This window comes from Pongo abelii, chromosome 16 (assembly GCF_028885655.2).
Source record: "Pongo abelii isolate AG06213 chromosome 16, NHGRI_mPonAbe1-v2.0_pri, whole genome shotgun sequence".
NCBI lineage: Eukaryota > Metazoa > Chordata > Mammalia > Primates > Hominidae > Pongo > Pongo abelii.
The window spans coordinates 44,809,164-44,822,621 of NC_072001.2; the positions used below are offsets into that span (position 1 = coordinate 44,809,164).

Genomic DNA, 13,458 nt, shown 5'->3' on the forward strand with positions numbered 1-13,458 from the left:
TGTTGGCAACGTGAGCCAGGCCAAGCTGTATTTGGAGGCCCTCGGTTGGCGTGGGCAGACAGGATTCCACTACTTCTGGGCTAGGTCAACAGGTGAGATGCCATGAGGACTGGGATGAGGGACACCCACACCCACGGGAAGGCCACGAATCCCGGGCCAGAGGCCACAAAGGCCCTCCCATTTTTGTCCTCTGTGTGGCCCAGCCGCGGTGGAGCAAGGGAGACCAGGAGCCCTTCCCTGTCCCCGTCCGCACCGTGAACAACGACGCCCGGGCCGAGGCCGCCCGCCCCTGCTCCTCCAGCTGCCGCAGCTCCGCCGCGAAGGCGCGCACGACGCGCTCCAGCCGCACGTGGCGCCGCAGCAGGGTCTCGGCGGCCGCCTGGTCCTGACCGCAGGACGCTCTCTCCAGCGAGGATCGCCGCTCGCGCAGCCACGAAGCCGCCTCCGCCGAGTCCGCGAAGTACTGCGGGAGTGGGTCGGGGGTGGTGTGTGGGTGAAGGGGCGCGGCTGAGCGCGGGCAGGTGCTGGCACCCCCACCCCCGCCTCGCCGGGCCCCGCCCCCACCCCGCCTCCACCCCCCACCCCGCCCCACTACCTGCAGGACCAGCAGGGCTGTCTGCAGCCGTGCGCCCCGCCCCACCACCCGGGTCTGGAGCAGCTGCCACGCTCCCTGAACGGCCTCTGCCCGTTCCCCGGGATCCGGCTGCGTTGGGGGCCTGCGGGCGCTAAGGTCGCGTCCCCTCCGCACGAGATCTACGCACACGGCCTGGTGGCGGTGGACCTCAGCTTCCAGGGCCTAGTGGGGGGCAGAGCACGGGGCTCAGTGAAGGGAGAACAGGGGAGGGGGCCGGGGACCTGAGAGAGAAGGGCGAGGCGCTGGTGACCGGCGGGCGCGCGCAGGGAGCTGACACCTTGTGTTTCTGCAGGGCGCCTGCGATCTGGCTAAGATCCCGGCCCAGGGCCGCATTCCCCACCCGCTGTCCGCACTCCTTCAGCCAGGCTTCCTCCTCCTCACAGTTGCGCAGGAACTCTGCACGCTGCAGGGTCTGTTCCAGCAGGGCCCGCCTGAGGAACAATAGAGGCCACCGAAGGACATGGGGAGTCGTGGGGCATGGGCAGTGGGTTCCCCTCCGGGGTTAGACACTCCCCTTAGACAGGATTTTTCTTTTCCCTGGATGACTCAACAGGGGAGACAGAGGCTTTGGAAGTGAGGGTCAGTGTGGAGAAAACTGCCAGGCCAACAGTACTTTAACCTGGGCAGGAGATAATTTGGGTTACAGAAAAGTTCTGGGAAAGGTGGAAGAGTTGGGGCAGGCTCTTACCGGGCCCTGACAAGAGCCACCAGGCTCTGGTGGAGCTGGGCCAGTGTCCTGGCCTTGGCCTGCAGCACCTCCACACCGGTGCCCAGGGAGGAGTCCAGCTCTGCTGTCTGCTGGGCAAGATGGCTCACATGGGCTCCGTGGGCCGAGACTTGAGCCTCCAGCAGGTCATGCCTCTGCAGCAGCTCCACCACTTCTGCCAGCTGCTGCCCACAGGCGGTGGACCTGGCCGGCCCCTGGCCAGAGATGATGGTCATTGCAGTGGTCCCAAGGTGCTGGGTCCCTCTGAGCACTGGCACTGGGGAAGTCCCCCACCCTGCTGTGTTTCCCAAGGGCCTGCTGGTCCACTGCCCACCTGCAGCTCCTCCAGCTGTTGGGAGGCAGCCTCCACCTCCTGCAGCAGGCTCAGCACAGCCTGTATGTCTGCCACCTGCTTCCTCTGTCTCTGTAGATGCTGAAGGAGCCTCTGCCAGCGCACGGTAACTTCCTCCTGCCTAGAGGACATGAGAATAAGGGAGATCTCCTCTGGGTTGGGGCAGGGAAGCTACTTCAGGGTTCCTGGTCTGTGGTGGGGCTTGGCTGCCCTGGAGGAGTCTGACCTCTGTGGCTGGGGCAAGGTCTATGGACTCTGAGAGCATCCTGGCAGGTGGTGGTAGGGGCAGTGTGTCCTACCTTTGGACACATGCAGAGAAGCCAGAAGGACGGCCTGGAAGGATCAGGCCTTTGGGGCCCCCTACCTTGCATGCAGTCCCCATCTCAGTTGATGAAAACTCCATCCTTCCAGGTGCCCAGACTAAAATCTTTTTTTTTGAGACAGAATCTGCTCTGTCACCCAGGCTGGAATGCAGTGGTGCAATCTCGGCTCACTGCAACCTCCACCTCCCAGGTTCAAGTGACTTTCCTGCCTCAGCCACCTGAGTAGTTGGGATTACAGGCATGGGCCCCCATGCCCGGCTAATTTTTGTATTTTTATTTTTTATTATTTATTTATTTATTTATTTTTGAGACGGAGTCTCGCTCCTTTGCCCAGGCCAGACTGCAGTGGTGCCATCTCGGCTCACTGCAAGCTCCGCCTCCCAGGTTCACACCATTCTCCTGCCTCAGCCTCCCGAGTAGCTGGGACTACAGGTGGCCGCCACCACACCTGGCTAATTTTTTTGTATTTTTAGTAGAGACGGGGTTTCACCGTGTTAGCCAGGATGGTCTCGATCTCTTGACCTCGTGATCCGCCCGCCTCGGCCTCCCAAAATGCTGGGATTACAGGTGTGAGCCACCGCGCCTGGCCAATTTTTGTATTTTTAGTAGAGATGGGTTTCACCACATTGGCCAGGATGGTCTTGAACTCCTGACTTCAGGTGATCCACCTGCTTTGGCCTCCCAAAGTGCTGAGATTACAGGCGTGAGCCACCGGGCCCGGCCTAACATCTTGATAACTCTCTTTCTCACACGCCACGTCTGATCTATCTGCAAATTCTACTTGGCACTACCTGCAAAATCTATCCAGAACCCCACCACTTGTCACCACAGCTGCTCTGTCCTGGATTACTGCAATAGCTTTGTAACTGGTCTCTTGGCTTCTGCCTTTGCCCCTTGGATCTATTCCCAACATGACATCCAGGTGAGCATCGCAAAACAAAAGTCAGATTGTGTCACTCGTCTGCTCCAGCCCTCCACTGATTTCCCATCTCTCTGAGTAAAAGCCAAATCATTACCGTGCCCTGCAAGGCCCGGCTTGACCTCCATCCCCACCCCTCACCCCTGTACCCCCCTGACCTCAGCTCCTGCCACTTGTTCACTTTGGCCAACACTGGCCTCCAGGCTATTTTTCAAACCTGCCAGGCATGCGCTCACCTAAAAGGACACTGCATTTGCCGTTTCCTCCGCCTAGAATACTCTGTCTCCCACGTCTGCATGGCCAGCTCCTCACTTCTTTCTGGTCTTTACTTAGAAGTCAGCTTCCCAGTGAATCCCCTCTAGCCACTCAAACTTAGCACCTCATATTCATTCCCCTATCCTCCTTTATTGTTATTATTGTTATTATTATTTTGGAGATGGAGTCTCACTCTGTCGCCCAAGCTGGAGTGCAATGGCACCATCTCTGCTCACTGCAACCTCTGCCTCCTGGGTTCAAGCGATTCTCCTGCCTCAGCCTCCCGAGTAGCTGAGATTACAGGCGCCCGCCACCATGCCTGGCTAATTTCTGTATTTTTTAGTGGAAATGGGGTTTTGCCATGTTGGCCAGGCTGTCTTGAGCTCCTGACCTCAGGTCATCCGCCTGCTACGGCCTCCCAGAGTGCTGGGATTACAGGTGTGAGCCACCGTGCCCGGCCTCTCCTTTATTATTATTATTTTTATTACCACATGCTATGAATTTTTCTTATTTGTCTGTTTTCCTTAGTAGTGTGTAAGTTCATGAGGGAAGGAATTTTTGTTTGTTCTCTTCTCTACTAAATCTCCAGCACCTAGCACAGTGTGTGGGACATAGTAGACACTCAGTAAATTCTTGTTTAGTGGATGTATCAGAGGCTACCTAGAAAGTGCTTTACCAATAGGGATGAATTACTGATGGTGGGCTTGCAAGCATCACAGGAGATAGATCTTTGTAGAGGGAGCCCTGAACCCATAAATCACCCCTCTCCTCTCTGGCAAAGAATGGGCACATGACATGGAAGGATGGGGGTGTGGTAGGACAGCCTCAGCCGGCTGTGAGGAGAGTTCATGTGCTGGGGCTCACCTGTGGGCCACACCTGCCCAGCTGTGGTACTGCTCCTGCCGGAGGATATCTGCGATCTCAGCCAGGGCCTGGAAGCGCCCCTCCTGGGGCAGGATGCCAGCCTCCAGCATGCCCAGCCTCTGGACGGCTACCTCCACTATGGCCAGGCTGGCTGGCGGGGCTCTGGCCTGGTCCAGCGCCTGCTCTGCATCCTTAAGGAAACTCTCCCGGAGGGCTGCCTTGCGCTGGAAGCGCCGGGCCAGGGTTTCTAGCCTCTCCAGCTGCAGTAGTCTCTGCTGCAGGGCCTGGCTCCTTGCAGCCTCTGCCCACTCCAGCCCTGCCCAGCACTGGGACAGCTCTGCAAGGCCCAGGCCCTCATGAGGCAGGAAGGGCCTGCGGTTCTGGGCTTGGAATGCTGTCTGTAGCTGGAAGAGCAGGGCCTCTGCGGCCCCTCGCTGCTGCAGCCGGGGTGGCTTCTCCTGAGTGCGGAAGATGGTGAATGCTGCCAGTAGCTGCTGCATGGCGGGCAGCGAGTCTGGGAAATCCCGCGCCTCCAGCTGCACCTGCTTCTCTGCAATCCAGCGTAGCAGGTCGGCCACCAGCTGCTCGTACTGGGTCTGCAGCAGCTCTGTCTCCTGGAGCTGAAGCAGGATCTGGTGGAGGGCAGGGTCAGGGTCAGGGTCCTTCTCGGGGCAGGCCCTAGAATGGGCACTGAGTGCCAGCTGGAGTTCCCCAGGTGGGCTGTAGCTACTTCTCTGAGCCGAAGATGCTTTGAAGTGGTGGTACCCCCACCCCAGAGAACTGGGTTTGCTTGCATTGCACACTCAGACCCAGGAGCTCGGGGACCCTCTCCATGACTGAAGGTGAGGCTATCCTGCCTTCCTCCTCTTGTTTTACCCATTTGGCCTCACTGGTTGAGGCCCTTCAGGCTGCTGTTCTTTTTCTAGGCTGCCTGTCTCTTCCCTGAGCCCCCTACCCCATAAAGCAGCTCACAGCCCTTGGCCTGTGTCACCCCCATCCACACCCCAACTGAGATACCCACCCTGAGAAGAGCACTTCCAGGCCTCAGCCTCTGCCATCGTGTCCAGAGAGTAAGAAAGTCCCCCAAAAACATGAACTCTGTGTAGCCCTCGCTGGCAGAGCCTCTTCTGTGCCTGTCCTTGCAGAATCCTGGCTCTCTAAGCCTTTTAATCCCATTAGAAGCTTAATAGCCCGAGAGTCGGGGAGAACGGGGAGGCCCAGGAGGGGCCATTCCTCCCCTAGCTTCCCTTGTATACCAGGCACCGTACTGGGCCCATTACCCATGCTCCCTGGAACCCTCACAAGGGCCTTCTATTATCCAGGCATCATCATCTCCATGTGATAGAGGGTGCACAGTGAAGTTGGGTGACTTGGCCAAGGCCACACAGCTAGTACGTGGCAGGGCAGTCTTCACGCTTAGGCCTGTCTGCCTCTGGAGCCCTTGCTCACCCCACCCCTCCTTTCTCCCCCACCTTAGTGAGTCTCCTCTGGACAGTCTGCCCCCGATGCAGGCGGGAGCAGTAGTGGTAGTAGAGGGAGACGTAGGTCATGATGGAGCGCTCATCTGGCTGTGTGGCCGCCACGTCCTCGGGGTCCAGCAGCTGAGCGATGCCCAGCTCCTGCTCAGCCACCAGGAAAGCACAAGCGAGGTTGTGCAGTGGGCGGTCTGGACGCAGGGAGCCGTAGTCCAACAGGTCTGGCCTGGACAGACAGCGAGAAGGGCTCTTCACCAGCAGGAACCTACTGCTTTCCTTTAAGTAGAGTCTGAAATGCACTTATGCTCCTATTGGCCATTCACATCTTCTTGTGAATTCGTGTTCCCGACAGTTATCTGAGGCCCTGTTGAAGGAGGAGGACTCTGACAGAGAAAGAGGACAGTTCACTCGGCACAGGGACCAGGCTGGGGGGCTGGAGGAATCTCCAAAGGGCAGGTGCTGCCAAGGTGTAGAACATGAATAGAATTGAGGGGCACAGAAAGTGGAGAAGGCTGGGGTCAAAGGTAAACCTGGCCAACCTCATGGCATTGTCTGGGGAAGGGAAAGGGGCTAACCCATCAGCCGTTTCTACATCTGTGTCCACTTTCCCTCCTTCAAGCCTAGGGATGTGGGAGAACGGGCAGGCTGAGGACCCAAACCCAGGAGCTGTTGGCTCAGTGGGCGGAGGCCTCCTGACAAGGGCGGGGTCACACCTGTGGGCGTGGATGAGGGCATTGAAGCCCAGCCCATCGCTCCAGCTTCGGGAGAAATCTGTAATGTTCACGTTGGTGTAGCTGGCCGTCTTCCGCTGGCACCAGACCAGCAGGGCTTCCTTGGTGGACAGCAGGGCTGCGCTGGCCCCAAACTCCTCCTGGCGGGACAGGGCAGCAGGGTCACCATGCGGGGACGGGGTGGGGAGGCAGAGAGCCTGCAGGCTATGGGAGAGGCAGGCTGGCCACAGCAGGATCCTGCTCCTCCCTGGCCCGGGGCCAGTGTGACTCTCCTCTCTTCAGAGTATCTGATTTTGCCCAATTTCATCCACGGTGGGCAGGGATTGGGGGTGAGAGTGACTGGCCTTCCAAAGAAGTGGAGCAAGGGAAAAGCCATCACTGCAGAGGCGCTGGCTTTGCGTCACCACAGGTGATCACACAGCAACAGCTCCCGTTTTTTGAGCCCTTCTGACGGGCCAGGTGCTGTGCTGACCTAGGCTCATGGGATTGTGGCTGGGCTTCATGAAACTGGGTCCCGTCACTGCAGGCTTTCTGTGAGCCAGGCCCGATGTTATGGGCTGGAGTGCAGTGGCACGATCTCGGCTCATTGCAACCTCTGCCTCCCAGGTTCAAGCAATTCTCCTGCCTCAGCCTCCCGACTAACTGGGACTACATGGACGCACCACTATGCCCGGCTAATTTTTTGTATTTTAGTTGAGATGGGGTTTCCACTATGTTGGCCAGGCTGGTCTCAAACTCCTGACCTCAAGTGATCTGCCTGCCCTGGCCTCCCAAAGTGCTGGGATTACAGGTGTTAGCCACCACGCCCAGCCTCACTTCCTGTTTACAAACTCAAAATATCAAGGCTCAGCAGGCTGCACTTCCCCTGCCCTCTGGGCCCCAGAGCTTGGGTAGGAAGGACGTGCATGGTGCCCACATGAGGGGGAGTGGAGTCTTGAGGCCCTGGGCCCCAGCGAGGTCAGGCCCCAGTACCCTGCATGGTGGGGCCAGGCTGGCAGATGGAACTAAGGAAAATGCTGGGATGGCTTGTGAGGAATCAGGGCTAGCCTGAGCCCAAACACGTCTGAGTCAGCAGGGAGCAGGGCTGGAGGGGGCTGCAGACAGGCAGAGACGGTGCTGGTCAGGGAGGATGCCCACCTGCTGCTCCCAAGGGCCTGGGCTGCAGGGGGCACCTGAAACTGGCCAGGGGCCTGGGGAGGTGAGTATGGCATCCTGAAAGGGCTTGAGGTCAGTTAGAAATTCATCCGTCCCTTTGGCCTTCAAATAGATGCTCAGCCCTGCAGACACACAAGACCCCTGCTCTCCTGGGGCTCAGGCCCTGAGTTTCCAGGCCGTCTGGACTTGTGCCAGATGTCTGGCTTCTTTTCACGAGGGTTTCATTCTCCAGGTTGGCTTTCCTTACCTACTAGAATTGAGTTTTAGGTGGCATTTTGGAAATCATGAAACTATGAAAAAGCATAAGCATAAGGACTCTTTTTTTTTTTTCTGAGACATGGTCTCACTCTATGACCCAGGCTGGAGTGTAGTGGTGCGATCTCGGCTCATCACACCCTCGACATCCTGGGCTCAGGTTAGCTTCCCACCTGAGCCCTCCCGAGAGCTGGGACTACAGGCATGTGCCACAAAGAGTTTATAGTCTTTCTGATCCAGTGTGGGGGAAAGAGGTGGAATGGAGGAAGCTGGGGACCATGAAAGAAATGCTGTATCTTTGGTCTGCAGGGTGCCAGGGACTTTGTAAACCTCCAGAACTAGGACTCCCTCCACACATTTCATTTTCCCCAACAGTACATTGTGGTGTAATGGAAGTTACAGAGCCTCAGTGCCAAGTGGGGAGCAACACACAGGGGTGAAAGTGGGTGCTGGGCAGTGACCCTGACCCTCCCTAGTGAATGACTTGCCCAGACCTGGGTCTGAAGCCCGTGGCCCTGGCCCTCACTTTAGCATATTACAATGTTACAATATCTCTGGTATCCTGGGTTCTTCACCCATGGTTTGTTGGAGAGTGAATATGGACTTTGCAGTTTCCAGGATCTCCTATGGGGATCATAAAAGTTGTGTGGAACTTCTCAGTCTGCAGGGGTCTGAGGTGAGGCCAGGGCTGGGCTGGGTCACCAGGTGCTGGGTGCTGGGGACTGAGCCATACCTTGTCCAGGGAGATGTGGGAGATCTGGAAACGCAGAATGATGACCCAGATGAGTCCCAGGATGAGTGTCTGATCTCCGTCCACGATGTTCTCTGGCCCGATGAGTGGTATTGGCACCTGTGGGCACAGTTGGCTGGGCTAAGCCATGAAGCCCATGTCCAGAGAGGACTCAGTCACCAAAAGCTTAGGGGGCCAGCTGCGGGATGGGAGGGTCCTGGAATCGATCCTGCCCCAGCTGGGAGGTCCCCCATGGAGAAGCAGGCAGGGGATAAGTCCAGGAAAGCAAAGGCTTCCTGCCTGGTTGGAGCCATGGCCTCAAGCCCACCTGGGTGAAGTCCCAACCTGGTGAACTGGGCTGGGCCCCTAGAGTGGGAGGACTCCCTGTGTGTGGGCTACAGGTAGACCTGGGCCAAGATCAGTGGTTCAGCTACAGGGTTTGGAAATGAGGGGTCACAACAGTCGATGCATGAGCCCAACAGACAATAGCAACTGTCTGCCTCCATCTCCCAGGGTGTCCTGGGATCTTCAGGGGGTGACTGGGTCCCTGGGCTCACACCCAAATCTCAGCCCTCTTCTGTTCCAGCTCCAACGGGGCCAGCTATAAATCCAGATTCCTAGGCTCCACCCAATCAGACTGTCTTGGGCCAGAGCCTGGGAATTTGCACTTGAACAACACCTTGGGTGGCTCTTAGGTACACCAAAGTTGAGACTCCTCTGCCCTACATCTTGCCATTTGGACAGGGAGGATGGGTGAGTCAAGGGGAGAAGCCCTGCAGGGTCTGGGCCCCAGCCCCCTCTGGCTCCATCTTCCACCCTGTGGAATCACACAGCTCCAAGGCCCATGGGATTCTTGTAGTTCCGTGGGATTCTAAGCACAGGACTTCAGGCCTTTGCGGGGCCGTGCCTGCTGTCTGAAAGTATTCTCCCAGGTATCTGCATGGCTAGTCACCTCCCTGCCTTTAACTCTTCACTCAGATGTTGCCTAGCCTGACCACTTTATTTAACATAGAAACTTAAGGACTATTTCTCCCACCCAAATACACACTCTCGATCCCCTTGCCCTGCTCAAGTAAGGATCTTGGCTTTGTTTTCTGGTGTATCCTAGGGGAGTGGCACACAGCAGGGAATCGATCAGTAAGTACCGAATGGAGAAAGAAAACGAGTGAGACTTTCCATAAAACCTGAAGGGCAACTGGCTTCAGCCGGCCACTACTAGCCCTGTGGGAGGAGCTGCAACCCTGGGTGTCCCCCTGGGTAAACTTTGGTATATCCGGCTGGCCTCTAAAGGATTCCACCCATGCTCCTGGGGTGGATTCCACCTGCCATGTCAATCACCTTGGCTTAGAGTTGGAGCCTCTGGTGAGTGGGGTGTTTGTCTGCTCCTCCCAGCTCCTGAGAGCCTATCCTCCTGACTTCCTATTGAGCGATGTCACGTTGGTGGCTTAAACTCGCCGTGATGGGGGTATTAACGCCATAGGATCAGCGAATACAGCACACTGGAGTTTTTATTTCCCCCAGAGAATCATTTGTTAAACATTTACCAGCACACCGCTGATCTGGGTTCAATGAATCTGTCTCCCATTGAAGCCAGGTGCCTTGAGGTGGGGGTCTGGGCTTTGCTTAGTGTAGCCCAGCGCCTGCATAGAATGCCCAGGGCATGGGAGCATCTCCATAAGCGAGTGCATCCCTCATTCTGCCACACATTCCCTGTGTGTTTGCGGCAACTCCGTCATCCTTTCTAGACCACAATTGCCTCCTATGTGTATGGAGACAAGGATGTCACCCTCACAGGTATCAGTGACATGCTGTATATTAAAGCTTGGGGAGAGCTGCAACACCTCTGACAAAGGCTGTGGGGCTTACACCCTTCCCCGGTTCCTGGAGGGGAGATGACTGGCTCACAGGGTCATTGTCCCTGGATCAACCAGGGCCCAGCATTCTGCAGCTGGCAGCGTTCTGCTCTTGCACCTGCTCAGGACAGCAGTCACTCCCCTTCCCTTTGCTTGGGCTTCTCCCCTCCCTGGCTTTCCTTCAACACACCAGTACCCCAGGAGGCTGGATGTAAGCTCCACTCCAGGATATAGTGATGGGCACGCACAGTCAGGCTCCATCCAGCCAGGCCCACTCAGTAACTTCACAGCCTCCAGGGACAGCCACCTCCAGGAGCCCTTGGTCTTCACAGTTCCCAGTTCCCAATGATCCCTTTGCCCCACCCCACCCCTGCACCAGCCCCTCACCCTGGCCATGAGGGTCCCTCTGTCCCTGGAGCTCCGGCCTCCTTTTAGCACCCATCTCCTTTGCCTGTGCCTTTCTTTCAGGTGACTCTGGCTCCCCCCATTTGCTGAGGCCTCCTCCCTCCTTCTCCAAGACAGGCCCTGCTCCTCTTCCCCACCTGCCGTCTTAGTGTCCAGGTCTCTTCCCTTTGTTTCCTACTCGATGCCAGGCCCCCCATGGCCCCACATCTGGGCTCTGTTGGCCAGTTAACCATCGATCTTGCCTGGTAAATAATTCAGGGCCTCTGTTTCCCCATCTGTGAAATGAAAAGCCTAAGAGAACACTAAGATTCTTTCAGCCTAGAATCCTGTGAGTCTCTCTTATGACAGACAGTGACATTTTCCACCCCAGTAGGGACCTGGATTGCTCCTGCCATGGCCAGCTGGGTGCTCTCCAAGTCAGGGGTGCTGTGCAAGGAGGGCTTTGCTTCTGCTCCTCTGTGTCCCAGCCTCTCCTCCTGTACTCAGGCCCCAGCTCCTCTGCTCTGTCCTGTGGCCTGGCGCAGGAAAGGTGACCCGGTAGTTCAGCCTGTACCAGCTGCCTGCCCCAGCACCATCCCAGACCCCTTTCCCTGGGGCCCACCTTGGCCCTGAGGAAGGCCAGAGCTCGGCTGCTGTTCTCCAGGAAGTGCACACGCAGGCGGCCCCGGCTGGGGGGTGGCAGGGCTTCCCCTGAGATGAGCTCCAGCAGCCGCAGGAGGTGGATGCCGTCAGCCAGCTCTGTGTACAGGTTCTGGATCTTGATGCCCACCTGGGGAGGGGACGGGCGTAGGTATGGGGTCAGCCCAGCCTCACCTGTCCTCCCATCCTGGGACCTGAGAGGTGCGACCCAGAGCAGCTGCTTTGGAAGAAGGAGCTCTGGCCTCAGCTTGGCCTCAGGCAGATGACTCCACAGCTCACCCCGGAGGCCCACTGGCCAGAGCTGGGGGCGTGGTATGGGTGGGCTGTGGGTCACAGCTGGCTGTACTCACCTGGCCGCACTGGAAGACGTTGTTGATCCACTTGGTGAAAGTCTTCTCCTGCATCTGCATGTGCCGGGCCTGCAGCTTGCGGATGTGGCCCGTCTCGTACTGAGAGTCCATGGTGAGACTTGGACTGGGCGGGACCCGGAGCTCTGTGCTGGGCCTCCTGCTGCGGTGCCCTGCAGCCCTGAGGAGCTCCCGGGGACTGTGGGGCTGACCAGCCATCAGCCCTGCAGACTTTGGGGATGAGGAGCTGCTGGATGGCTCCCTAAACTTGGAGGGCATGTGCAGGTTAGGGGATGATGTGAATGGAGATGGCCCCTCTGCCAGGGGCCTGGGGTCCCACCTTGCCAGACTGTCCTCACACTTCATGGCGGTTGCAGCTTGGAGCCCAGCCAGGTAAGGGCCAGTGCTTCTGGTCCCCTGCGCTTGAATGGCCCAGGGCCCCCTTTACCCCACCCCACCTTCCAGATTCTTCTTCTCAGAGCCCCTGCTGCCAGGTCCCTCCACCACAGTGACTGGGACAGGTGGAAGGAAGATAGGAAACTGCTTACCTTGGTGATGCCTGGGTCCCGCAGAGGCTGCCCAGCTGGACGGATGGAGATGGCAGATAGCAGGGGCTGCTTACCTTGGTGATGCCTGGGTCCCGCAGAGGCTGCCCAGCTGGACGGATGGAGATGGCAGATAGCAGGGGCTGTGCAGGGAGGGAGAGGGACATCAGGAGAGGCCAAGGCTGGAGCAGGGCCGCACCACAGCCCTCCCCTTGAGCCAGCGTGCTGGGGTGACAGCACACAGGCAGCATTGTCCTCCCACCTGCCACAGGGCGTGGCCCAGACTGGGAGGGGGTGGTTCAAGAATGCTCCAGGGCCATTGCCAGATGATCTCCTCCTTCATCATCCTCCCTTCCCCGCCAGCAACTTCCCCAACTCCAGGTGGGGGTCCTGGCTCCCAGGATGCAGAGGCCCATTGGGCGGCCCTGCCACTGCATGGGGTGCTGCAGTCTGCGTAGCAGGCACCAAAGGGCGGAGCCTCTGTGGGAAGCCTGTGGACGCACTTCCCAATCTGAGACTGCCCTCTGTACCCTCGTGGGGCCTCTCTGTGAGCACCCAGGGTGAGGGGATGAGGGAGCGTCCTGGGCTGTGGTCTTCTCATTCACCCCCAGGGAACAGCCCATAGACTGAGGGCCTCATAGACCCTGTGCTTGGCTTTCCAGGCCCTGCCAGAGTGCAGCCTGCCTAGCCCGGGGCTGAAGGGTAGGCTCCCCAGAGGAAGGGGAGAACTGGAACTGTGAGGGCTGTGGAGTCTCCTCCAAAATTAGAGACACGGTGTTAACTCTGGGCTCTACAGAGCTGGCCATGGCCCGGGGCTCGGAGGCAGGGGTGCAGAGGGAGCTGGTGGGCGCCTATCCCTTCCTCCCTGAGCAGCTGTGGACTACATGCCAGAGTGAAGGCGAGTTCTAATTCTGGGGGTCTCACCCGCCTCTAGCTAAACTCAGGGTAGCAGTGTGGGCTGGGGTGTGTGTGTGTGGGTGTCTTCCAGCAGCCCCGGAGCCTCTGAAGCGACAGCCTGCTCCTCAGGGAGGCGCTCCTGGCAGCCACAGCCCACAGCAGGACAGCCGCTCAGCCTGCCCTTGAGTGCTGGGCTAGGGATGAGTCACACCTGAACCGCCTGGGCCCACTGCAGGCAGTCAGGGGTGACGCTGAGAGGTGCCGTGGTCTCGGGTGGGGTGCGGCTTCCTGCGTCTGAGAGATGCTTCCTCTCCTGCTGTCCTCTCCCTGCCAGGCCCTTCCTGCACCGGCTGGCTTCCAGACACCCTGCGCT

At 58.4% G+C, this 13,458-nt stretch overlaps 1 protein-coding gene across 1 annotated transcript in view; it reads right to left on the reverse strand.

The window, feature by feature from the left end:
* Positions 1-12,387, reverse strand: part of SPTBN5 (spectrin beta, non-erythrocytic 5) — a 46,245-nt gene extending 33,858 nt beyond the window's left edge. The window contains exons 1-12 of the mRNA XM_009249756.3: positions 12,266-12,387; positions 11,647-11,910; positions 11,259-11,426; positions 8,403-8,519; positions 6,242-6,399; positions 5,526-5,754; positions 4,054-4,685; positions 1,675-1,813; positions 1,323-1,555; positions 912-1,065; positions 596-796; positions 254-463 (exon numbers count right to left, since the gene is read on the reverse strand). Coding sequence (XP_009248031.3) covers positions 254-463; positions 596-796; positions 912-1,065; positions 1,323-1,555; positions 1,675-1,813; positions 4,054-4,685; positions 5,526-5,754; positions 6,242-6,399; positions 8,403-8,519; positions 11,259-11,426; positions 11,647-11,910; positions 12,266-12,355 — 2,595 coding nt within the window. The 5' untranslated portion in view covers positions 12,356-12,387. The remainder of the gene's footprint in view (positions 1-253; positions 464-595; positions 797-911; positions 1,066-1,322; positions 1,556-1,674; positions 1,814-4,053; positions 4,686-5,525; positions 5,755-6,241; positions 6,400-8,402; positions 8,520-11,258; positions 11,427-11,646; positions 11,911-12,265) is intronic.
* Positions 12,388-13,458: the final 1,071 nt, after the last annotated feature.